The sequence below is a fragment of the Salminus brasiliensis genome, chromosome 1 (assembly GCF_030463535.1).
Source record: "Salminus brasiliensis chromosome 1, fSalBra1.hap2, whole genome shotgun sequence".
In the NCBI taxonomy this organism is placed as follows: domain Eukaryota; kingdom Metazoa; phylum Chordata; class Actinopteri; order Characiformes; family Bryconidae; genus Salminus; species Salminus brasiliensis.
The window spans coordinates 50664939-50691313 of record NC_132878.1 but is presented as its reverse complement, the minus strand read 5'-3'; the positions used below and the strand labels follow the sequence as shown (position 1 = coordinate 50691313).

Here is a 26375-nt window from a genome sequence, read left to right as displayed (position 1 = left end):
GATGTTGGTCAGCATAGGCGTCTGTTAGCTGTATCAGAGCTGGGGAGCCATGCTTTCCTCTGACGGCAGCAGCAGTTGGAAAAGATCTGGTGGCTGGTTTGTGTCAGAGAAAATGAAAATCGGGTAAAATTAGAAAGCTGTGAAATAACTTTGCATTAGTGGCATTAGGGTTCCTCACTTGTATAAAACATGTGTTAGCCATTGCTGGTAGCATAGCTAATAATTGTGAATTGACGATGGTTAAATGGAAGGAAATAAAAAAAGAAAGACAATCAAATTGAATCTCAGTATCAGAACTGAATATTGTATCAAATCTGTAAATATGTTAGCACTATGCCCTTAGTACACATACTTGTACATATATAAACAAGGCCCATATCCATTTATTATTTATTTCTGAATTGTTGAAAATTCACATAGAGACACCAGTGTATCGTATCAAATCGCATACCCCTTGAAATCACACCCTTAGTACTAGTGAGTAGTGTAATATTCATGGGAAAAGGGTTTTACTGTGTTCTGTACGCACTGCAAGTTGCCGAATTGAGCTTCAATGCATATGTGTGTGTGGTGCATCTAGAGTTTGTCCTGTAATTAGTCATAGGTCACGACATTGCAGCCGTCTGTCTTGAGTATCTGTGTGAACATATTCTATCATTGATTATCTCAGTAATCATTATCTCAGCAGCTCAGCACAGGTAGCGCTCTATTGAGCGTTGCATAATTTGGACTGACGTTTCACAATGCAGGTGGCTGTTCCATAGGGTGTAAACATGCACTTACGCATCATTGATCTGATGATTGTGTTTCAATTGCATCGAATAATGTTGATTAATAAGAACTGAATATTGTTTTATTGTTATAAAATGTTGTATTCCACTACTGTGCAAATATACTTACTGATCACTTTATTAGGAACACCTGTACACCCACTCATTCATGCATTCATGTTATCTAAATAGCCAAACAGACACATATCAGACACATATCAGCTGTTTCAGATAATGTGCGCATGCACCACCAGAATGGGGAGAAATGTGATCTCTGTGATTTTGAGCGTGGGATGATTGAGTATTTCTAGAGCTGCTGATCAACCGTGATTTTCAGCACAGCTGTCTCTAGAGTTTACTGGTGAATGGTGTAATAAGGACATGTCTTGTTGTTAAGAGAGGTCAAAGGAGAATGGCCGGACTGGTTGGAGGTGACAGAAAGACTACAGTAACTCAGATAGCCACTCTGTACAATTGTGGGGAGCAGAAAAGCATTGGCGAATATAAAACACATTAAGGTGAATAGACTGCAGTAGCACAAGATCACATCAGGTTTCACTTCTGTCAGCCAAGAACAGAAAACTGGGGCTGCACTGGGCACAGGCTCAACAAAACTGGACAGTTGAAAAATGTAGCCATATTTTTTGGAAGAATTTCGATGTAGTGGAATGGGTGATTTGTAGCATGAAAGCACTGCTGGTAAGATCTGGTGGAGATCTGCTGGATTTTTTTGATGCAATGTTCCTAATATCTTCTGGAATCCAGTCCACAAAGAACTGAAGCTATTCTGAGAGTAAAAGGATTTCCTTCCCAGCATTAGTAGTTCTTAAAAAAATAATTCTGAACAGTTGTAGAAAATGAAATCATGGTGAAATTGAAGATTTCCTGATGCACCCCTACTGACCACATAACCCACTGCTGGCTTTCCAGAGGCGAGCTCTGCGCACGGCTTCAGAAAAGTTGCGTAGCCGCACGTCCTTCTCAGCTGGAGCGCTGCACAACTCCCCCGGGACTCGCGTGAACCGCTACATTGGACGACTGATCGAAGCTCGACAAACAGAGTCAGAGACGGCAGACCTCAATTACATCACTCTGACCTATCGGAGCAGAGAAAGAGAGAGGAGGGTGAGTGCACGCACACACACACAAACACACACACACACATAAAGTGTTTAGTTACTGTTGTAATAGCTGTTACAAGTTACAAAGTTTGAAACCCACTTAAAAAAGTGGTATATGGTAGAAGTAATTTATTTACAGCATTTCACAGGTAGGTGAGTCTTGACCAGGGACTCTTATTGGTGTATTGTGGTGTTCTTGTACAGCAAGGGAATTGAATCCTACTCTGCCACAGGGAGAGGGGCGTTGCTGGAATATATGTGTGTGTTCCTATAATATAATTACAACATTTTCAATATGAGAAATGTTTGATATTTAGAAATAGATATTTTTTATAAATAATTCAGAATTATTGACCAATAGAAAAAATAATTATAATAATAATATAATAATTTTACAATGACTTCCTTGTATGTGGACTTGTATGGTGGACCCCAAGGACTGGCTTAAAAACACTTGTGTAAATATTTCAGTTTACAATTTACAATTTCAGTGTACATGCTAGAAAAAAAACAGCAAAGTCTTAAATGACCTAGATGGGTGGGTTGTAACTCTAAGGCATGGAAATAGGAGGCTCACTAGAAACTAGAGAACATAAGCACACACAGTTACTGATTTTCTGTTTTGTTTCCTGCCTCCATTTCTGATAAAATACTTAATATAATTCTACTTAATATAAATATTATTTGGTGTGCATGTTTTCTGTTACTGCTACACTGTTCCCTACTTATGAAAGTAAGGTATATTGCAACAGTAAATTGTAGTAGTACAGTAGTTTTATTTGGAGGCTGACAAGTTATCAAGTTATTGTCACTGTCACAATAACTCAATCTTAAAAGTTGCAAAAACCTTATTAAACTTCAATGGAAGTCAGTGGAAAGTTTTTTTTTATCATTTTACTCCAAATCCATTCATATATATATATTCCTGACCCAGTTTCCAGGACAGCTGCCAGATTCGCATAAAGTCAAACAGTGAAATGCTGCAAAAAGGGATATACAAGGTTTTTGTGTGACTGGGTCAATATGTAGTTATTGGTGAGGAAGTACAAGATTTTCTTGTTACAGTGATGATCTCACTCATCCCCAAAAACATACATTCTTACATACACCAAGAGAGACGCCTGCATGACGTGGACAGACTGGCAATAAAACAGAGGATATAGACCTAGAAACAGCGACAAAAAGGATTTTAGCAGCCTCACAAACCCACACACAGAATCAGGAACAAGCACACACACACACACACACACACACTGCATCCCCCACATTGTTCTCTTGTGCTTCGTGACTCCCTGTCCCTTCTCACTTTCATCTACCTCTCACCCCCACATTTATTCCCCTCCCTCATTTTCTCTCTCTCTCTCTTTCTATCTCTCCCCTTCACACCCCTCCTGCTGGCATAAGGGAACCACCCACCTTAACAGAACAGGGGTGACAGTAATGATTCAGGGATGTCTGAAGAGTGTGCCCACACACACACACACACACAGACACACTTCTCTCGATAGAAAGCTATGGTCGTCCCCAGCCTCAGTGGCAGTATAATGGCAGTTTGTGTGTGATGCGGACTCTAGCTTTCAGCACTAATGATGAGAATGCCTCAGTTTGTGGGCCGTGGGCTGTAGGCTGACTACCACTAACGTTGTACCATATACTCCCCTTAGTCACAGGAGTAGAGCAAATACGCTCACACATACACACACACACTGGCTGAAGAAAAATGATTGTCATTGATTGACATTCCACTGTTTGGTGCAGAAGAAGATTTCTTGTTGTGCTCTATTAAATTCCTTCAGTTTGCCACAAACATTACTTTAATTTTAATATCCTTGGCTTTATATGCCTTTTCTGACAAATGACACCCAGACACAGTGGCCTACCTGGAATACTTATTAGATACTTCTTAAAGAATGAGATAAATACTTCTTAATAGAGTGAGATTAGACTCTTTTACAAAGGCAGTGATGTCGACTACATTCCTGCCTCTTCTGATGCACAGCTTATATACATAAGATAAAAAAGTCCTATCTACTGAGGAGCGATCTGCACTGTTGGAATGTGGTCTTTTAGTGTTGCAGAGAAATGTAAGACTAATTATGAAAGTTTAGTTCTGTTCCTCCAACATGGCAGACTGGGTTTTGATTCCTGACCTGTATATACACATACGCACAGTCATATCAGAATGTCCCCAGGCCCTTATCAGCTCCACTAACTATAGGAGGACTGTGTAGTTTGGAATAGTATAATTATGGACTGTAGTACTTCTGTTTCTCTGCATACTCTGTTAGCCTCATCTCCTTTCACCCTGAAGCAGGTATGTTAATGTGCGTTGTGCTGATCAGACAAAGCAATGTTCTGATATGACTATGTTGCTGTGTCCGCTCATATCAGCGAGATATATATTTGGAAATATAGATATATGTATAGATAGCATGAGTGGATCAGACACAGCAATATTCTGATATAACTGTCAGATAGATATACTACATATGCTGTGTCTGATCCACACACACATACACACATATATATATATATATATATAGTACCCGCAATATATACATAAAAATGATATAATCATCATAGTTCTTAGACAACCCCACCCCCACCCCCCTCATTTTTGATTTAGGCTATAAAATATGAACTATTGGTTATTGATATTTGTCTCTTTCAGTATCAGCAGGTGTATGATGATGGCTTTATCAGCGCTGTGACGATTTCTCTGGTCCTAACTTCACTTTTTGCTCTTGTCTACTTTCTCATCATCCCTCAGTATGTAACACACAAACACACACACCCTTACACACACACAAGGCTTTATTTGCTACCATGTATACAAAGGAATAAAAAACAAAAAAAAAACACTTTTTAGAGAATAAATCTTTCTCTCTGTGTCTTTTAATAGAGGTCTGGTGATCGTGATACTGCTGGTTCTTTGTATCTGCTTTCACATGGCGAGTGTAATGTACCTCCACATCACTCATGTGCAGGTAACTCACACTAACATACACACACTACTGGAACAGAAGAGGACACACAGGTTTTTGATTGGGTGCCTTGTGATCTATGCTACTGTAGACCATTATGCAATGAATTGTAGAGTTTTTAACTTTCTCTCTCTCTCTCTCTCTCTCTCTCTCTCTCTCTCTCTCTCTCTCTCTCTCTCTCTCTCTCTCTCTCTCTCTCTCTCTCTCTCTCTCTCTCTCTCTCTCTCTCTCTCTCTCTCTCTCTCTCTCTCTCTCTCTCTCTCTCTCTCTTCTCTGCAGTGTTCTCCTGACTGTCTCACTTTGCAGATCAGAACAGTTCTGTGTGGCTTTCTAGTGCTACTGACATATTCCGTGACCCAGGGGTGTGTGGTGAGTGTGTGTGTGTGTGTGTGTTTCAATGCAATGTCTTTACATTGTTTATTTCATCAATTAAATGAAATGTGAAACTACTATTTTTAATGAACTGTTACTATTAATATCAATATATTCAAATGTAATATTTCAATATTAACTGTTATTTAAATTAGAAATATACTAAACTATATGTTAACTGGACTGTAAATATGATTATGTTTCTGTGTCTAATCCTGATAAACTTTTTGTTTTTGGTTTCCGGGACAGAAATTACACAGACAGTCCTGGAGCATTTTTAGTAGTGAGCATTTTAGTAATACAACTGAACTAGGCTTAATCTGGGGACACCAACCATTGAGGTTAAGACCAGTGATGCATTTCTTTAATTACTTGGATCTGACATTATGGTGTCGTGCGTGATATTGGTATCAAAATCCATTCCAATTCTGCTATCAGGACAACCCCAGTTGCGTTATTGCAATATTAGAAATAAAATGCATTAATTTCCATTATTATTAATTAGCTACCAATAGTATTACATGGCTACATTCAGTTTAGCAATGCATTCAGTGGCAAATCCTCAAGAGTGTGTATGTGTGTGCCCTCTGCCCCACAGGTGGCGTGCATGCCATGGTCCTGGGAGGGGAATTCCAGCGTCTCCATTATCACGGTTGTCATAGTGAATGGCACCGCAGCAGGAGCGAGCGTGTGCAAATACACGCCGTACGTGTTTTTATCATGTGTGATGGCATCGCTCTCTGTGGCCCTCTACCTGCGTGTGTCATCATTACCCAAAATTCTCCTGCTGCTCCTCCTCAACATCCTCCACACTGTCGTCATGGAAACCAGCGGCTACCGGCAGGCTGTGGGGTGAGTGGGGCTGCACATTAGTGAATGATGACAGGATCAAAACTAAACAAATCCTAACTGTAATAATTGCTGCACAAAGCTTGTATCAGTTGTTTTTATTGACATTTATTATTTATAACATCAAAGGATGTTAAGGAAAATTAAGGAAATGATAACACTGAATACTTTAGAAGTGTGTTTGTTTGTGTGTGTGTGTGTGTGTATGCTTAATGTGTGTGTGTAGAGGAGGCTTCTTTCACACACTTGGATATGATCCTGTTCTGGCAATGCTGCTTTTCTCTGGAGCCCTGATACTACACTGCAGACAACTGGACCTCAAACTCAGATTGGACTACCTCTGGGCCACTCAGGTATGTAGGTCTGAAAGTGCACTTCCATTTGCTGCAAGGAATGGCTACTGCACTTGCTGTACTGCCCTTTCCAGTGCGATACCAGTCCCCTGTTGCTGAATTAGGGCTTGAAAGAGCAGAAAACTGTTCTTCAAAGCTGGAGTTAAAAAACTGCATGCTAATTTTGTGCTATTTTTACAGTGCAATAGTGCCCCCTTGTGGGCAGTATAAGTACATGATCTTTGAAAAGTTTAAGCACAACAAACCTATTTATAGCATTATAGAATTAATTATAGCATCGTCTATGTTCATAACATAAACAGTGGGCAGTGGTGGCTCAGTGGTTACAGAACTGGGCTATTGCTGAGAGGTTTGTGGGTTCTATACCCGAGTTCGACAATCTGCCACTGTTGGGCCCTTGAGCAAGGCCCTCAATGCTTCTGCTCCCTGTGTGCCGCAGTGAAGGCTACACAAATGGTGAATATGGATGCAGGATATTGTTTTTGCACATTCAAAATGTGAGCAGTGAGCATTTATAGCTAGCACATTAACTGTGTGTACTTCATGTGTAAATCTGTAATTGTGTGTGTGTGTGTGTGTGTGTGTGGTTTGCAGGCTGAGGAGGAAAGAGATGACATGGAGAGAGTAAAACTGGACAATAAGAGGATTCTTTTTAACCTGCTTCCAGCTCATGTGGCCCAGCACTTTCTCCTGTCTAATCCACGCAACATGGTAGGAGTACGCTAATGCAGAAACAACAGCCTTCATCCCTCCCTCACAGTCTGCCTCACTCTGCACTATGCAGAGCACTGCTTATATTCGAAAGCAGGTTGCCTGGGGCAATGCTGGCTTTTCCCTAATTTATTTGTCATTAAAAAGGATGTAGTTGATGTAAAGTACATGTGGTGAAGCAATATTTGTGAGTAAAGAAATTCTAGGTTTAATTTCATCATATTTAGCTCCCAGACTGCTTTGCTGTGTATCACACCTCTCCGACTGAAGCATTCTTATTATACTTTAGACCAAATAGGGCCCAAAAAGAAAAGAACAGTGCCTAGCAAACTTCATTTCATATGCTGGTGATGGATGTTGACTAATGCTGCAAGTTCTACTGTAGTTCTGTGGGAACCTCAGTAGTACTGAATGATGTTCTGAGCTGCTACCTTTCTACCGTTTTTTTATTTTGTAATGGTAGATTACTGTTTCTTAAGTCTATCACTGAAGAAACAGTACTCTTACTTGAGTAAGGTTTTGAAAGTTGTTGCAGTTCCCAGTGTCTCCACTCCGCTGTGCTGTTACAGTGTTTCCCTCTTTATTAGGTAAAAGGTTACCGTGGATCCTTTGAAGGTGCTGTGTTGTGTAAATAGGTTCTGGGGTTTGTACCACTGCACTGCTGGAACTCCAACTTATCTGTCAGTCTCTGTGGGTAGCCTGTGTTTCCACCGTCCTAATTAAAAAGAAAGGATGAATGGTCCCAGGCTGCACAGTTCAGTACAGGAATGAATGTGTTCTGGTAGTGCAGCAGCTAAAGGGTTAATGTAAGCACTGCCAGCTTCTGTTCCTCTCTAAGCCCCTTCCCAGGAAGTGATGTAACCAAACATCCTGGAGCCTCTTATCCAGGAAGCAAGCTCCTGTGTGTGGAATTATTTTGTAAACAGAAGCAAGGAGGAAAGTCGTTTTCCGGGCCACTACACATACACACTCCTCCACGCAAAACACACCCACCTGATCATTGGAAAAGTTATGGTTTCTGTGGTCCCAAACTGACCCAGATACTGCATCGTCTGTACACCTGATCTAGTTTCTGAGTAAAAGCTCCAAGCGTTCAATGGAAACTTTTAGCTTATACTGTTTCTATAGTGACTGTGCATGAGCATTTCCAGCTGACCCACATACAGTAAGTGGCTAGTTTTTTAGGAACACCTACTTTGTACCTACAGAGACACTGCATCTGATGCACTCACACACAACACTGCAATTGCTTTCCAATTTGTCAAAAAATCCTCTTCTAATCAACTCACCCCACTTTGGCATGTTTCACTACTTCTTAAACATTCAGCAATGCTGTCTACACACTATGTGTGTGTATATATATATATATATATATATATATATATATATGCAGGAGAAAAAGTAGGATGTGATGGAGGAAGCTGGGGTGGAGGTGTGAAGTGCAGTTCAAGGGCAAATATGTGTATGCATACAGTGCTGTGCAACAATCAGGAGGTCCGGAAGAGTCCCTAAAAAAGTACTGACACAGTGTATATTGTATACTTCCTATAGCGCTTGGATTGTCCTTCTCCACACACTTCCCAACACATTCCCACAAGTTCACAATGGGGACAGTGTTGTCCATGACATCACCTGAACTTCCTCATTCTTCAGTCCACTCCTTCATCTCAAGAGTGGTGAGATGGCATCTTGCGTTGCCAAGTTGTGATTTATGGTCATCCAACAAAAAGGAGGAAGAGATCACGTGTCCAAACAATTGCTAAGCATCCCTGTCTGACACAAGTCCAATTCTTTTTTGATTGATGATGCATGTTGATATTAGGGTTGCAGCAGTATACTGGTTTTATGTATACCATGGTAAGAAAATTGACGGTTTTCATACTGTGTACAGTTCAAACGAGCTCTAGCTCACAAGCAGTTTCTTTATTCATTTTCCAAAGGGAGGCATTTTCCGTCTGCTTTAATTAATAATTTGTTTTAAATATAGTAAATGTTTAAAATGTTTTTTTATTATTTAGGGACAGTGTATGATAATAATAATAATAATAATAATAATAATTACTAATAATTAGAGTTGAAATGATTGTATACTGTGATGTTAAACAGCGATATTTTTAAGCTAGTTATCAAACTGTGAAAATCTCATACCCTTGCAACCCTAGTTGCTATCAGTGCTGTGCTGATAATGGTCCACCACCCAAGTAATATTTGGTGAGTCTTTTGCGAAGTAGTTAAACAAAATTAATATTTTAGTATATGATTTAAAAAACAGATGCATGTTAAATATGAAAATGTGTCTTTTCCAGTATATACAGCTAACAATTTTAAAATGTGAACAGTCCAGGCACAAAGGGCCGTGAATGTAACTGGTAAAACATTCTTTATATCCAGAAGTTAATTGTAACAGGCTTTGGGGCTAGTGGTAGAGAGGTCTGGAGAAGTCTGGATGTAAAATAATGCCAACACAGTTAACTCAACACAGTTTAAGGATGTTTGAACCAAGTGGAGACTGAAGAATAAATACATTAGCATGTGCATCAGGGTAAAAGGAAGGGTGGAAGATGCTCTGCCAAACACTGGCAATGTTTCTCACATCTGTTATGTTAATGACATGATGTGAATGATAAAAAAATAGGTTGAGTTTATATGAGTGGGGTTTTGACCTCTCGTTTACTTTGGGTGACTTAGACTGTAGTAACGGTAGTAGTAACAGTGTGTTCAGTATAACCCCACCGTGTGGAGGCTGTACTTTAACCTGGTTAGATTTGGTTATGTACTACAAAATAGGCCACAATACTGTCACCATATGGGAGATTCAACTATGTAGTGGTGAATTGTGACTTAAAAACTCAATAAATTAAGAAGACTTGCAAGGAAAAAATACATGGTACAGCTGTCATTTTAAATCTTGAGAAATGTCTCTCTCATTGCTGTGTAAATTCACTAATGATGTTGTTATGGTAGTTTGAGAGTGTGAGTGTGTGTAAGTCAGTAACTACAGGGACTTCTGTACATACTGGTGGGACTATTCTCTGATAATATCAGTTTGTAATTAGACTTTCAGCCCACTGGTGGGCCTTAGGCTGTTTAAGGGGTTAAATTATTAATTTCACAAAAATATTTTGTACATTTTGCCCTGTGTTAGATTGTGTCCTGCATTCTCCTTACTACAAAGTTCACCTCAGTTTAACTGATGAAATGACCAATTAGTGCACTACCAGAGACCAGATAGGTCTGCCAAATAAACTGGGAACTGAAGAGATGCCATAATGATGTCAGATGTCTAACATCTAATGTACTGAATTGTGAAATGTGTGATATCTGAGCTGATGGATGGAGTCTGTCCTTATTTCCACCTGTTTCAGGACCTATACTATCAGTCCTACTCTCAGGTGGGCGTCCTGTTTGCCTCCATCCCCAACTTCAACGACTTCTACATTGAACTGGACGGGAACAACATGGGCGTGGAATGTCTGCGGCTACTCAACGAGATCATTGCAGACTTTGACGCGGTGAGAAACTCTCTCTCTTTCTCAGACTCTAGTTTGAACTAGCAAAAGCCCGTTAGATCTGAATATGTGTTTTTTTTTCCAGGTTCATCAAGTTCATGTATTAAAAATTGAGCCCTCGCTGTGTAAGTTGGTATAATCCCACACTGCTCAGCAGCTGCTGAGCTCTTTTTCTTTGTCTCTCCCCACTTTCTCCCACTGTCTCACTAGCTGCTGGATAAGGAGTGCTACAGGGACATTGAGAAGATCAAAACCATTGGCAGCACTTACATGGCAGCAGTGGGCCTTGTTCCCACTACTGGATCCAAGGTACGCTGAGTCTGTGTGTATAGAAGCAGAGCTTAAAAACACAAAGGAAAAAGAATTAGCGCAGTGCATGTGAGCGCAAGCCCCACTGGAGCAGAATATTGATGTGTCATGCTGAAAAATGTTTTACCTACTTTAAGCCTTTTCTGCTTACGAAGCGAAAATCTCATTACACACACACACACACACACACACACACACACACTTTTATTAAACCCCAACCTGCAGGGTAAGGCTTTAGTGAAGAATATCAAACCCAGTACACTGTGTCTCTATTAAGACTGTGCTTGTCTTCTGGATTTAAGTGATTTCAAGTTGGCCTGTCATAAATCAGACTGACCTACATCCAAGTGCCTTATGGTTTTTCTATTGAGATGTTAAAGTAGCGTCTTATATAATCTATGCAAGCGGGAAAAAAACACATGTAATGCCTCTTCCCATCTTCTTCTCCTCCTTTCACAAAGCCCAAGAAGTCCATCTCAGCACATTTATGCACAGTGGCTGACTTTGCTATAGAGATGTTTGATGTTCTGGATGCGATAAACTACCAGTCATACAACGACTTTGTGCTTCGAGTGGGTGAGTCAACTGACACTTTTGAATAAGCAGTGATTGAATTATAGAGTGTGTGTGTGTGTGAAGCCAAGGTGTCATAAATATTTATGTGTATTTCCGAGCAGCTCTGGAAGGTCTGAGTAGGGAAAAGCGTCAGAGAGCGAGTGTGTGTATTGTGTTGTGTATCCTGTAGATATTGTTAGAATGTCCTGAGTGTATCACTCGTTGTACATTTGTAGACACACACACACACACAAAAGTAGAATTCTCACATAAGTTGGATGAATTAATTGCATGTTTCTTTACATTGACTGATCAGGTATAAATGTAGGTCCAGTGGTTGCAGGAGTGATCGGTGCTCGTAGGCCTCAATATGACATCTGGGGCAACACAGTCAATGTAGCCAGCAGAATGGACAGCACTGGGGTACAGGGCAAGATCCAGGTAAAAGACGTCTTCCTTTTGACATTGTTTGAAAGTCCAGTTGTCCTTTATAGTGTGTGAACGTTTCATGATGAATGGACAAATAGAAATTTTCTAAAATTATTTGGGATCAAATCATTTTACAGTACATTAACAGTAAAAGATACAAAAAAATATAAAAGATATATATATAAGATAATCCATATGTAATTTTATATATATAAGATAAAAAAATGATAATAATTAACACGTCTCACAAACCCTGTCCACTCCTCTTGTGCACTGGCAGGTGACCGAAGATGTCTTCCGCCTACTGTCCGGTCATTACCGCTTCCTGTGCCGTGGCCAGGTCAGCGTGAAAGGCAAAGGCCAAATGCTCACCTACTTCCTGGAGGGCTGGTCGAACGAGGGCAGTCTCCAGACACGCTCCAAGAGCCTGGATCACCGGGTGAGTTCCAGCCCTTGCATCCGGACCAAGCTAAGCCCCGCCCCCACGGTGAGCAGTTATGGAATCAAGGCACCTAACGTGGGCCGCGGCCCTGCCCCCTCCAACAACAGCATCCTATACCTGCCCTCTGTGTCCGTCGACATGGAGAAGGAGGTGTGACTGCCAAGGAAACGGTTTCTATGGCAACCAACCTATTTGCAAATTGAGAAGAAGGGAGCGAGAGATGGAGTGAAGGGGGAGGAGGAAGGAGGGCACGGAGGAACGGAGTGACAGAGAAGAAGATAGAAGCAACCAGATGGAGAGATGCTGGAAAGGTGTGGCTAGGGTAGCAAGGCCAAACCCGCTGTCCACAGGGTGACCACAATCTTTACAAGAGAGGAGAGAGATGCTCAGTTCTCTGATACAGAGAGTAACCCTTCCCCTCACACACACGCAAACATAGCGAGCAGTTTCGCCTATTCGTGTGTGTGTGTGTGTGTGTGTTCGAAAGTGAGCATGTGCACGTGTGTGTGTGTACTGTATGAGTGTGCGTTTTAATGAGTCTTCCTCAGTCCAGCTAGATATCAGGGGCTCCTAAACCTGGAGCATGTGTTCTACAGTAATGGCAGCTTCACACCAACAGTGGAGACCCACACTCCTCTGTGTGTGTGTGTGTGTGTGTGTATGTGTGTGCGTGTCTATTTATTTGTGTGTGGGACTGTTCAGTAATGCTAGAGAATTAATGCCACGGCATTGACCATTTGGAGCATGTGTATGTAGTGTGGACTGAACAGTTCGAATTGAAACAGCGCTGTATTTTACATTTTTTTATGTGTGTGCATGTTTACATGTGTATGTGTGTGTGTTTATGTATGTGTGTGTGAGTGTAGTTGTATGCAAAAGACCACGAGAGCAACTGGCAGGGAGAGAATTTGAGAGATGTTCACATCTGAAACCAGTGAGTGCAGGAAAACAACGTACTTTTGGTGTTCCTGTTTGGCTCTTGGAAAGTCCATGGAAATGCGAGGCCTGTGCCGATGTACAGTAAGTGAACTTTCCGACTTGTAACCTTCAAAAGTTTTTGTCTCGCAGTCGTTGCCTTTTTGAGTGACTTGCCAAATCCAGACTGAACAGTGATGACACGGTACGTTCAGAGGCCAAATTCTTCTGTTTTTTGTTTAGTTTTTTTTTTTTTTACGGCTGGCAAATCGAACTGGTCAGTTTTTCTTATCGTTTACAGCCTTTCTGATCTTTGGCTTGGACGAGGGTTGGGTTCCTCCGAGGCTAGGATCAGGAAAGTTTGTGTTTGTGCGGCTGCTGATGCTTACGCACAGCCGCTCCGAGGAGAACATTCTCGACGTCAGCGCTCACTTCCCGCAGCCCTTTGACCCCTCAATGAGATGGAGATTTCCTCTCCAGCGTAAACACAAGGGCATAGTGAGCTCTAGCCTCTGAGATACATTTCCACTCACTGATGATGGTGGGCTCCACAAGTTCACTAACAGTCCACGAGCCTGTTATCTGTTATCTGCTTGATTAGCCTTCAATATGGCAGCTTAGCTGTCTTAGCTGTGAGCCATTACATGAACCAACATGGCCCTAAGAAACTTTAGCGGGGGATAAAAAAAAAAAAAAGCAAGCAAAAACAATTCTTTTTTTTTGATGAGTTTAAAAATAGCTGCTGTGGCTCGTTCTCAATTTGCAGATATTTGTTCTTTTTAAGAGTTTCTAAGTAGGCTAATGCTCAACCTGATCCTGCTAGCGCTACTGGCAAAAGGGATTTAGCCTTGTGCTTGCACAAGGAGTGCTAGCACAGGATCAAACATGAGATTTAAACGGTGCGCTAAGCTGGTGGTTGCTGTCAGACGTTTCGGCTTTGTCTTATTTTTAATTCTTTTCTGAACATAGGGGCCAGATTCACAACAGTGTCTTCATACCTGACATCAAAGTTAAGATGTAGGCTGATGCCATTCTTCAAAAATCTGAATCTGAACTTTGCTCAAGAACAATTCTAAGAGCAATTCATATTCTGAAATAAATATGTTCCTAAATATTTTCTTAAAACTTGCCTTAGAGTTCGGAAGATGCGAAGTTTAAATGGTTGAATTAACGTCTAGAAAAAAATTATTTAACAGGATTAAAAAGGGGGATTTTTTGTTAGATGTACTATTAGCATCTGCATAAGGAAATTTCCAATATCAGGCCACGGAAATGTCATAAAGGCTTAGTTTGATTTTTTTTTCACAGTTTATTGATTGATTTAACCTTAAATGTAAAAATGAGTCTTGTTACTTTTATGATAAGCTATAAAATGCAGTATGTCACAAATGATCTATGTAAGAAAATTAAGAGTGTCTTAAAACCTTAAGAAAAGAGATGTTTTTGGGTTTTGGTTTTTAGTTTTTTTTGAGAAGTGCATTTATCTTAAGATTCTTCTTAGTGTTTTTCTTAGGAAAGCTTTTGTGAATCCGGCCCCTGGACCTCATCTGAGCTTGCCACAGGCCACAGACTTGTTTTCAGGTAATCTGAGACTAAGGCAGAAAAAAATATTCAGTCTGATCAGTTAATCTCTCATGTTTATTATTTTCTTTTATTTTTTTTATGAAATTATTTGTTTATTTCTTTATTTTTTTAGATGAAATGTGACTATAGCTTTGATATTTCTCCAAGTATGACTAGGGAATGAAGTTGGCTTCACGCATGCCGTTCTGCATGTCCCTCTTCGCATGCCATAATTCTACCTTGTCTGCTCTTTTTGCTAGGTGCAATGTGTCTCTAATGCATGAGTAATGCAAAATAAGGGTGAAACGTGTCAAATAAAATGAAAAAAGGCTTTAGCTGCACTGCATGAGCCCAGACGAGTGGCCTTTTTTTTTCTTCATTTTTTACTGTTTTTTCGGATTCAGACCTTTATCAACAGCTCGTTCGCTTTCCTTCTCCATGCATGGTGCTGTCAAGTGTTGGAGAAAGCTTGGGAGTATTGTAGCATATTGCAGCCTTTTTCGGCTCTTGAGGTGACTGCCTTCTATCCAGCGGTTGTCGGGGTGGGTGTATTCCTTTGTGCCAACACATATCGTTACTGACATATCAACTCCAGTGTTCTCTTGTAGCACAACTTTTGTGATATTGTGTTTAACTCCACTTCTGATGTTGTTTTTAAAAAGAAAATGTAGTTTTCATATGCACTGGATCCACCAAGGGCACAGTCTTGGCTTCCTGTGACACTTATTGGGGTGGGATGTTTAGATGTTGGGTGTTGGTCTTCTTAAGGGTTTTGGAGAAGTATATTTTCTTTAGACTCTATCAGTGCCGAGTAAAGCATTCCCAGCTGAAGTATTCCTATTTCTGTAAAGCTTGTAATTGGATACAAAATAAATGCACTGTGTTATAAAGCTTTGAGCTTTGCTGCACTTCTCACGGCCCAAGGACCTCCCTTCACCCCACAAGCGAAGGCGATTTTTAAGGGGCTACAGCAGCTGAGAGACCTAACATAGTTTCATCTTTCTATACAAAATGGTCAATCATTATTATTCGTAAGCCAAAATCTTCCTTTTATCTATGAGTAGGCCTAGTTCAGATTTTATGATCCAACAAATGTAGCCACATGAAGAAAAAAAAGGTTCTATTTTCTATTTGCAAACTCCAGTGGCCTACTTTACTGCCGTTCGGAATATTACGACCAGATAGACTTTATTAAAGCATAAACGTGCACAGTACAAACAAATATATAGACTAGATTTTCATGTGAATTAGATATTTTCATATTTGATACGGGTTGAAATTAATGTATGTATGAAACCTTCTGTAGAGTAAACAGAAAGTATTTTACTGATCTTAAATATATGTGCTATTTTTGGGGTTGCAATGTATTGATTGCAATGGTGATATATGTGAATGTAAATTTCATATTGAGATCTTTTATACTTGTGTTTGCACTGTTCTGGAATAAAATAACAATGAGAGACAGAGCCCGAGTGATGTTTTGGAGTTTCTGTACCATTGCCCCCGTGTTTTTGCGGCCACGTCCTTGAGTCAGTTGTATGTGATTGCGAAGGTGATTGACCTGAGAGCCAGTGGGTTACATAACTTTGGAAAAACAGCCGCAGCAAAAACAGGTGACTGCCATTTAATTGAATCGCTTCCATTTTCCAGCAACAGTCATCAAAATCGTTTCCACATTTACAGTTTGTGCAAGTGATCTGACGTCCCAGTTTGACCAGGATGTTTTGGTCTTGCTGTTTCCAGTTTACAGTCTTGAGCAATTTTGACATACTGGAAATCCACTGTTCAGTTATGACAATAAATATAAAGCAGATGAGGGATAAATCATGGCTTGACCGTTACAAAAAAGCTCTTCTCTTCTTAGCTTGGATTCCACAAAAAAAAAAAAAACACCCATTGAAAGGTTCTTTGGAGAACCAAAAGTGGTTCTTTTGAGGAATTTCTCCAATTTCTCTTTTTTAGCACCTCTCTAATTTTTCTCCCCAATTTGGATGACCAATTACAAAATCCCTGTTCATGTGAACTCCCCCTATCACTAGCAAAGGCCCCCAACACTAAAAAGTTAAAGACTAGCACGTCACCTCCGATACATCTCTCTTTCATCGCTAAGTAGCAGGGTAGTATCAGCTCAGATACAACAGCTGACAAGCACCTGTGCTGACCTACATCACACTAGGAGTGATGTGAGGAGAAAGTGTCATCGACCCGGGACGTGCTGCTTGCCATCAGCAGCTGGAGTCTGAGAGAGCACAATTGGCCTCGCTCTCACAGACTCCAGCTGCTGATGGCAAGCAGCACGTCCCGGGATTTGAACCAGCGCTCCACGGATCATAGTGGCAGCCTCAGTCTCCTGGACCCTTGGATCTCTTTTTTTAGGTTTGACAAAACATGAACAAAACATTTGGTTCCACGAAGAATTTGAAGATACGTGAGTCTAAAGAACCTTTTCAAAGTTCATAGGAGGCTAGGAGGCATTAAACTTTCTGTGATCCCTTTGTGGCACAATATAAAGCACATGAGAGTAATAGCAAGGGAGGAAATTTCACTAGGCTGGTGTGTGAAAATATTCAGTGGCATTCAAGAACATTGAGGGTCACTGGACTGATGCAGATCCGGCTTACTCTCCCGTACTTTTCCTTTACATTCATGCAGCTTTCCGGCCGGAACCACCTTTTCCCAAATCCTGGAATGTGCCTGCTTCAATGTATTTTGCAGAAGAGGGGAAAAAAAACTAAACAAAAAAATGATTCTTATCAGACTGGTGTAAACACAAAGCATGCGGCACATTCGGCCACAGGAAACGGACACTTACCAAATATCCGATTCTGGGCCGTGTTTTGTGAGAAATGAGGTGTGAGAATGAGAAAAAAGCACATGTGCACACACACACACACACACACACACACACACACACACAGACACACAAACAGGGCATTGAAGACATACTGACAGGTTACCTGGACATGGACTAGTGTGACACAAATAGCTTCTTTGCACAAGTTTACATGACCAGGAGTTCAGATTGACCCCTTGCTCTCTGATCACATAGTCGGTCACTGTCATCCCACTTTGTGAAACACTGTTTATGCCAGATTCACAATAAACAAGCCACTCTGTGTGGAGGCTATGCTGAAAGGAGCAGGAGCACTTTAAGTTAAGGATGCTAAAATAAAGAGTTCTTTAGATAGATGACACAAAAGAATAAGGTAACTCTAACCCAGCTGATCACCCTCTCAGCCAGGTAACCATGCAGGACAGCCACACTATCTAGTAAGACTTGGGAATAATTAGGGTAGGCTAATGATAATTATGATTAGGATAGGCTAGGCCGTGAGCTGTTTTGTGATGACGTAAACCAGCCAATCAGAGTAGAGCTCATCATTTTAGTTTTATGAGCTCACCATATAACAAAAATTAATGAGGCAAAATATCAGGGCTGTAAATAGGCTTGTAAAACCACATCTGAGCAAAAAAGGTTCTTTAGAGAACCAAAGTGGCTCTTTAATGGCATTGCTTAAATATTTTTGCCATTCATTTTTCATTTTTTCTGAGGCATAAACCTACAAGCAAAGGGTGGATGGCATTCATCTTTTTGGCACATTAAGTGCTCTTAAAAATAAAGATGGCAAAAAAGCTACGTCTTCTCAGCTAGCTAAACGCACTAAACCAAGACAGCACCTAAAGGACAGCCACACTATCTCACTCTCAGGGATCATTAAAAAAAACAAAAGCTAGGGTTGGTTAGGCCGTGAACAGTTGCAATGACGTAAACCAGCCAATCACAGCAAAGCTCATGGTTTTATTTTCATGAGACCACCATAAATGAAAAATATATGTGTCATTATCAGCAAAAAAGGTTCCAAATTTTTACAGCATTGATCGAATTTTTGGTTTTCTTGCGGAATCCATTTTTAGATGGGTCTTAAAAAGAAAATGTGTTCTTCAAAAGGGACATAAAAACATGTGTGTAGAACCTAGAACATATAACATAATTTAAAGCTTCCATACTCATTAAACAACATTCCTAGAGATTTCCGTTGAAGGTAAAAACCAATGAGGAGCCTTTATTTTTAAGAGTCTGAGTAAGTGCATGAGTAAGAGGAATATGAGATTGTCCTCAGCGGGACAGTAACGGTGTGTTTGTCTTTCACTGTTGTTCCATCAACTTTCTCCTGCAGCGTGTAAGAGTGACAGGTTTGGACTTGCATGGCTAATCCGAAAACAAGCCCCTGCGGACACTTCACGTAACTCCAACTGTACACAGTAATTCTGCCATAGGGCACACTTGAACTTCTTACAACACATGCAAATCTTTTTTATCTTCTCCCTCCCTCTCTCCCTCTCTCCCTCTCTCTTTCTTTATCCATCAGTCTCTTTTACTGGAAGCTCTAAGGCGCTTCCTGATTGTTCTGCATGCGTGTGCGCCTCTGTGTGTATGTGTGTGTGTGTGTGTGTGTGTGTGTGTGGTGCACGTGTTGATGAGTAAAGCATAGGAGTGTTTATTACCTGCAGGGTGGAAATGACTCATGGTCTTTTATGGTCCCCATGCCAAGATAAACAGCAGCTTTCGCAGGTCATTACCGTGTGTCGCTCACATCCCACCCCGTTCCAAATCGTGCTGTTTCACGCTGTCGTTTACAAGACATCCCTGTCTCAGGTGTAAGGTCACTACGAGGCTAACGATTTCCATTTGTGGACATGACTGACAGTGACAAAGCACAAACACCTCCTCACAAAGGCACAAGCCGCTTCACTTTGAACCACATATCAGTCTTGTTGCCCAATGCCGCACTTTCAAAGATGTTTGTCCTTGTGTGTGTGACGTGTGCATGGCGTGTCATTGTTTTATGTTGGGGATGGAAAGTGCCTTGTTATTTTGAGGTCAGATTGTTTCCAGCAGGTACACCCGAATTGCGCACCAGTTCAAAACATGGACTTGTGCAAACCGGTTGGAGGTAAATGAACCCCTGCAGTGCACAAATATGTACACTTGTTGTCTGTACGTTTCACCCACCTACATTCCACTCCGTAACACAAGACTGTAGCGCAGGATTATAGTTTTCAGGCCTTTGAACCCACTCAAGTGGTACCACCTTGTTTGTTCGTTCTAATGATCAGTTGTGACAAGAACAACAAGAACACATCAAAGAAACTCTTGATCATTAGCTATTGTAGTGCTTCAGTAGCTACAACATATGGAAAAGTAAAAAAACCTACAGGAGACTAAAATGGGATATCCCATTTTAAATCTGTAGGTATTATTTATGGAGCTCTAACAGCAGGTCTTGAACTCTCAGCACTCAGAGACCCCGCTCTGTAACTTTACTTGGTCTACCACTTGGTCTAGCTGAGTTGCTGTGGTTCCTTTATGCTTCCACTGTTTAATAATACCACTCACAGCTGATGGTAGAAGATCTAGGAGGGAAGAAATTTCTCCAGCTGACTCCTGTTACAGAACCACGCTCAGAGAGCTCTTCAGAATCACCTTTCTTTCACTAATGTGCGTAAAGGCAGACTGTATGACTAGGTGTCCCAATACTTTTGTCTGTGTAGTGTAGTTCATATTAGAAGACCATCATAAAAGATGAAGATTTTTGTTTGTTTACAAATTTGCAGAAACTCTTATCCTTCATATTTTGTTGAAATGGCCTTCATCTCTGCATTGCTTGGGAAGCATCCTATAGATTTTTAATAAATGTGTAAATAATGTTAATCATTTCTAAACTAATCTGTTCTCCTTTGTTCTTTTAGATGTTTATATCCTTTTATTGATCTGATTACAACCCAGTTACCATAAAACAATCAAAGGCATCAGCTTATGTTTTGTCACAAAGTAGATGCGCTCACTTTAGACAGGTGATGTCATCTCTAACCGACCATAAATCATGTGTTATTACCCCGAACAATTACATAGTTTATGGTTTGTATTTCTTGTGGACTATGTATGAAAACAAATATTGCAGCTGTCAGATCAATTCCTCACATCCGCAAAATGCTAGCTATATCAGAATGCTTTTTAAACAGCAAGCTATATAACATTGTAACACGATTTGCTTCCAAGTTATTTTGTACCATTTCCGTTTGTCAGCTTTTCCACAATATGGACAGCAAACAAACATAAAGACTTTCCAGGAAAAAAAAAAAAAGATAAAAGCGATGAAATCCAGGAAAGTAGTTTTTATTGTTAATTATCACATGTTGCCGTAATATAACGGCAAATGAATCAGATTTCCATATATGCTGCCATCTTCTTTCTGGAGTGCATTAATGTAAACTCAGAGTATGTGCCGGTCATCAGGAACGAGTGTGGCATAGTGGCAGAAGATAGGGGATTCTAAGCTGTTTGGAATGTTCAGTTAGAGTTGCTCAACAGTGACTGTTAAGGGAGTGACGTAGGGCAGCGTCAGTTTCTGCGCAGTTCACCACATGGAAAACAAAGGGGAGAGTATGAGAGGGAAGATGACTCTTCTGAAGGCGGAATCATAAACACAAAACCTTCAAATCTCAAAACCAAAGAGACTGCAGTCTCTACTTAAATAGCTGCCCTGGTGAATTCCCCGCACAAGTCGTGGCCTTAGTCCTTGCACTGCAAACTTGTCTTGATGCCATTATTCAGCTTCTTATTATGCAAATATAGTCATGCTAATCGGTGGTTACTGGCTTCTATTTATTTTGGCCATTTAAGCAGGCCATGTTATTGTGTCATAGAATTATATACATAAAATAAATATCCAAAATATCAAAAATAACCTCTTTACTCTTTACATTCATCATGAAATCCTGTCACGGTGTGAAGCACGACTGCCAGTTTTATATCATTTTAAAATTTGAAAAACAAAAGAGAATTTTGTGCAATGGTGACAATTTACACTCACACCATACAATTAATCAGTAGAACTATTACAGGCTAAAGCCTCCCTTTGCAGCTTAAATTCTTCATGGCATGGATTTTATAAGATGTTGAAATGGAAACATACCTCAGAGATTCTGTTTCATGTTGAGATGACTGCAAATTCCTGCAGATATTTCAGGAGCTGTTTCATGCTGTAAATATCTTGTTCTACCACATCCCAAAGGGTCCCATTGGGTTTAGATCTAGTGACTGGGAAGACAGCAATGAACTTTTGAATTTTTGTGAACATGACAACATGTGTTTATGTTGCTTTGATGATTGACTGGTATTAACGGTCCCAAAGTGTCACCACCAAGTCAGAATTGGCACGAAATTCTGATCTTCTGATAAGACATTTTGTAGCCAGCTATAGGTCTGAAGCTAAAGTTTCCCATTCATTTTTGCATAATGCCTTTAGTTCTGGGATATTCTTGGGTTGTCTTGCAAGCACAGCATATTTAAGGTAACATTTTATATGATGCTTCAGTCAGGAGACCGAATTACATTATTACAAATCTCATCTTTTCAGCTTTTACATTTGAATAGGTGGCTTAACATTTGCATCCAGAATTTGCAAGTATTTTGTGGTATCCTATGGCTGAGTTCCACTCAGTATGGCAAAAACCACTGGCAGCAACTCAACCATAAAGCATGGTAGAACCATATTTATGAAATGCAAGTGCTGTTCTATTCTGACCTTATCAGTCCACAGCACTTTCCAAAACTCATCTCATTTGTCTAGATGTTCAGTAGCCTGCTTCAACTGTTCCAAAGTTTTGTGACAAGCTCTAAAATCTAAAGTTTCCTTCTTATTAATCTTCTATGAAGATTATGTTGCAATGTTGCAATGGTGCACCACCCTCCTTTCATGCAGGTTTCTGGTAGTCATATGGGAGTTGGTTTGTCTTTCAGTTATCGCTGAGAGTTTTCCTGGTCTGCCAGGTGTCCACTTGACCTCCACAGTTCCCCTGACCTGCCATTTCTTATTGGTAGTCGGCACTGTAAACACTATAATATTAGATGAATTAAATTGAATTTATAAAAATGAGAAAATTAATTCAGCAAAAAGATTCTTACTACAACTGGTGACATGCATCAGGTCTTATTTGCTCATTAAAAAAATCAGAGCCTTTGCAATTTCTAGGGTGCCCAAATGTACATGCCACACTGGCTAGATATTGGTGTAGCTTAATACATATATATATATATATATATATATATATATATATATATATATATATATATATATATACACATTTTTTTTTCTTTGCATATACGGAAACATACATGCCAACTATGTAAATATGACACTGACGAATTGCAGTGTGGACTCACACACAGCCCTGGGCAGTTTAAAGGATTAAACGTTGTACAACAGAAGCATGCAACTGAGAATAACAGTGAACAATTATAACAGTGCAAATGTGTCAATCACTTCTTTATCTACTTTGGCTAAGCAGCATTCGCAGTCAAGGAAGCCAAGTCATCATAATGTGTGTGGTGTTAATGGATGCACTGAGACTACATGAATGGTCACTACACACCATCATGTAGTTTGCGGGTTGTGTGTGTGGCTGTTTATGTATATGAACGAGTGTTGCCTATGCGGGGATTTTAACATCAGTCAAATAAACACTTCTCGTCTGGCTACTTCCATGCTAGCTGGAGAGAGGAGCCAGAGGAAGTCATACACAATAGATGTCTGTGCATGGGAGTGCGTGTGAGAAAGGTTTCCCACACACACACACACACACACATACACACATACACAAAACACTACTGACATACTGGTATTGCTGTAAGGAATCTGATGAACATGAGGCTGATCAACAGCGATGGCTGTCCAATGACATGCTGATCCACAGACAGTGACAGTGCCACTCCTGCAATCAATCACTACATGTGACAAGTGTCAGATAAGGTGATGTTATTATATACGTACTGTATGTCTGTATAGCTCAGGATTAAAGAGGCAGGTAAGAATAGATGGAAATGCATGCTGTGATGGGGACTCAGCCACAAAGTACAGTTGCTTCCTCAACATGTGACTATGTGTGTGTGTGTGGTACATATGTTATTTTTGGCTTCCCCAATTAAGCCCTTCACGTGAGTGGGTGTTTTCAGTAAGAGTGGGTATATGAGTGAGGGGGGTGGTATGTAAGATGGACTAATCACATGAGATTTCCCTCCTCAGCCATGCCTAACTTTAAAGAATATCTCCAGTCAGGAGTAATTCTTTGGACAGCTGGGAATGGGAAAAATGTGGGCTGGGCCCTGTTAGGTCTACAGAGGCGTGCAAACGTTTGGGAATAATTGGTCAAAATGTCCTAAAGATGCCTAAAATTAAGAGATCAAACATTTAAGTACAATTCTAGAGTAATAATAGGAGGAATATGCAGATAAGTTTTGGCACCCCAAGAGACCTGAGCACTCAGAAGGCTTAATTAGGTTTTTAGGGCTATGGCTTATTCATAATTACTGTAAGGAAAGGCCAGCTGAAAGAATACTTTCATAGAGAGCTAGACTGGTGGTGCACTATTCTACTATGCGGCACCGTTTGCACACTTATGACCTTCATGGAAGAGTCCATCTATTTATTACTCCATCTTCTTATCTGCTTCTTCCTGGTAAGGGTCGTGGTGGATCATGGAGCCTACCTGGAATTACTGGGCCCAAGGATGGAGGTCAGGTCACTTGGACAGGGTGCCAGTCCATCGCAGGGTACCACACACATCCACACATGAGATTGCAGACTGTGGTCATGAAGGGATGCACATGGCCTGCAACAATACTCAAATAGTCAGAGGTATTCAAGCCATGATTCCCTGGTATTAACAGCCCCAAAGTGAGTCCCAAAAAAATCCCCCTCACCATTACACCACCTTGGATCCATGGATTCATGCTGTTGGTGTCAAATTTGGACCCTAACATTTAATTAGAAATCCATATTCATCAGACCAGGCTACGTTTTCCAATCTTCATCTGTCCAGTTATGGTGATTTGCTCCCACTGCAGCCTCAGCTTTCTGTTCTTGGCTGACAGAAGTGGAACCTGATATGGTCTTCTGCTGTTGTTGCCGTAAAGATGGATGTGTTGTGCATTTGCAGATGTTTTTCTGCTCACCACAACTGTACAAAGTGGTTATCTGAGTTGCTGTAGCCTTTATTTCCACTTTGTCTAGCCTGATCAATCTCTGTAGACCTTTCACCTCAACAAGGTGTTTCCGTCTGCAGAACTGCTGCTCACTGGATGTGTAACCTCTAGAGACTGTTGTGCTGAAAAGCCCGGGGGATCAGCAGATCTAGAAATATTCAATTAATCATGCCACACTCAAAATTACTAAGATCACATTTTATCCCCATTCTGATGGTTAAAGTCGACAGTACTGAAGCTGCTGGGCTGTATCTGCATCCTTTTTTTTTGCAGTGCACTGCTGCCACAAGATTGCCTGATTAGATTAATCACATGAATGAACGTACAGGTATTCCTTATAAATTGCTACTTATAATACTACTACTGCTACTACTACTAATAATAATAATAATAATAAAGTGAAAAACTGACACAGAAATGACATAAATGTGTACTGCCATTAAAAGAAGCATAAATAATTCACTAAACTGCTGAACTGTTGTAAATAGCGCACTTCTGCTCTGTATGTGTGCACGAAGCACTTGAATTTTGTTTTTTGCACTATTCTAACACAGCATTTCCTGAGCTGAGCTGTGTATGTGCGTATGTGTGTGTTTCCAGTCCTCAGATGCCTCCTCGAGTTAAACACAAGGACATCTTTTGCCGTTTACATTACCTAATACGGCAGTAGCCCGATGTACTCAGAAAAGCGGTGGGTGTGAAGTGGAAGAAAGAAAATTCAGCTTAATATTTAATACGTTGTCATAACTCGCAAAAGTCTTGTTTCTCCAAAACAGCAATTCTACAGGACGAGGAAAAAAACCTTCTTAACTTTCAATGGAAGTCAGTGTGAAGAGATTTTATGATTAAGTCATTCTGGAGCATTTCCACTGGTCCATTTATCATGACATTCTGTGACGAACAACTGCCAGAATCACACTGTCAAAAAGTGTAAAAAAGTGTTGTTAAATGCTTATCATTTCAGTTTGGAAATGGTATTTTTTTTCCCTAAATGGGGAAAAATAATTGATGGTAGTGCAGCAGAAAGCCCTTTTTGTCTCTTGCCATAGTATTATTCTCCTGTAGTGGATGTCCTCACAGAAAGACAGTAACAGCAGCAGAGTGTGTGCGCCAATGCATGTGTATGTCTGTCTCTTTGATTGTGGGCTCTGGCCTTGACCCTACATGACTCAGCTTTGATGAATTTGTTTTCTCTGGCTGGGCCAACATCCATCAGTCTAGCGGGCCTTCAGAAGAGAAAAGCACTGCCATGTTTTGCTTCTGAAGTCACTCTCACCCCTCCGCTCTCACCACGCAGATATTTCCCTAACAAGGGATTTACCTCATTAAGCTCACACAGCAGTGTCCAGGCGCACTGTGCTGGAGGTTTGGATGTGTTGAGGCTGGTGATGTGAACAGAAGCCTATACACAATCCCACAAAGCTTAACCCACTGTCCACATTCCACAC

General features: G+C 40.5%; 1 protein-coding gene and 1 long non-coding RNA gene across 2 annotated transcripts in view; one reads left to right on the top strand and one right to left on the bottom strand.

Moving 5' to 3' along the window:
- Nucleotides 1-16342, top strand: part of adcy1a (adenylate cyclase 1a) — a 44394-nt gene extending 28052 nt beyond the window's left edge. Inside the window, exons 9-20 of the mRNA XM_072681617.1 lie at nucleotides 1701-1895; nucleotides 4563-4660; nucleotides 4794-4878; nucleotides 5155-5244; nucleotides 5846-6099; nucleotides 6323-6449; nucleotides 7044-7160; nucleotides 10526-10672; nucleotides 10880-10978; nucleotides 11440-11554; nucleotides 11850-11974; nucleotides 12243-16342. Coding sequence (XP_072537718.1) covers nucleotides 1701-1895; nucleotides 4563-4660; nucleotides 4794-4878; nucleotides 5155-5244; nucleotides 5846-6099; nucleotides 6323-6449; nucleotides 7044-7160; nucleotides 10526-10672; nucleotides 10880-10978; nucleotides 11440-11554; nucleotides 11850-11974; nucleotides 12243-12560 — 1770 coding nt within the window. The 3' untranslated portion in view covers nucleotides 12561-16342. The remainder of the gene's footprint in view (nucleotides 1-1700; nucleotides 1896-4562; nucleotides 4661-4793; nucleotides 4879-5154; nucleotides 5245-5845; nucleotides 6100-6322; nucleotides 6450-7043; nucleotides 7161-10525; nucleotides 10673-10879; nucleotides 10979-11439; nucleotides 11555-11849; nucleotides 11975-12242) is intronic.
- A 4728-nt stretch (nucleotides 16343-21070) lies between these two features.
- LOC140557278 (uncharacterized) lies at nucleotides 21071-25352 on the bottom strand. Its single transcript, XR_011979811.1, has 3 exons — nucleotides 24432-25352; nucleotides 21860-21984; nucleotides 21071-21292 (listed from the first exon to the last, which is right to left on the bottom strand). It is a non-coding gene; the product is annotated as an uncharacterized lncRNA (long non-coding RNA).
- Nucleotides 25353-26375: the final 1023 nt, after the last annotated feature.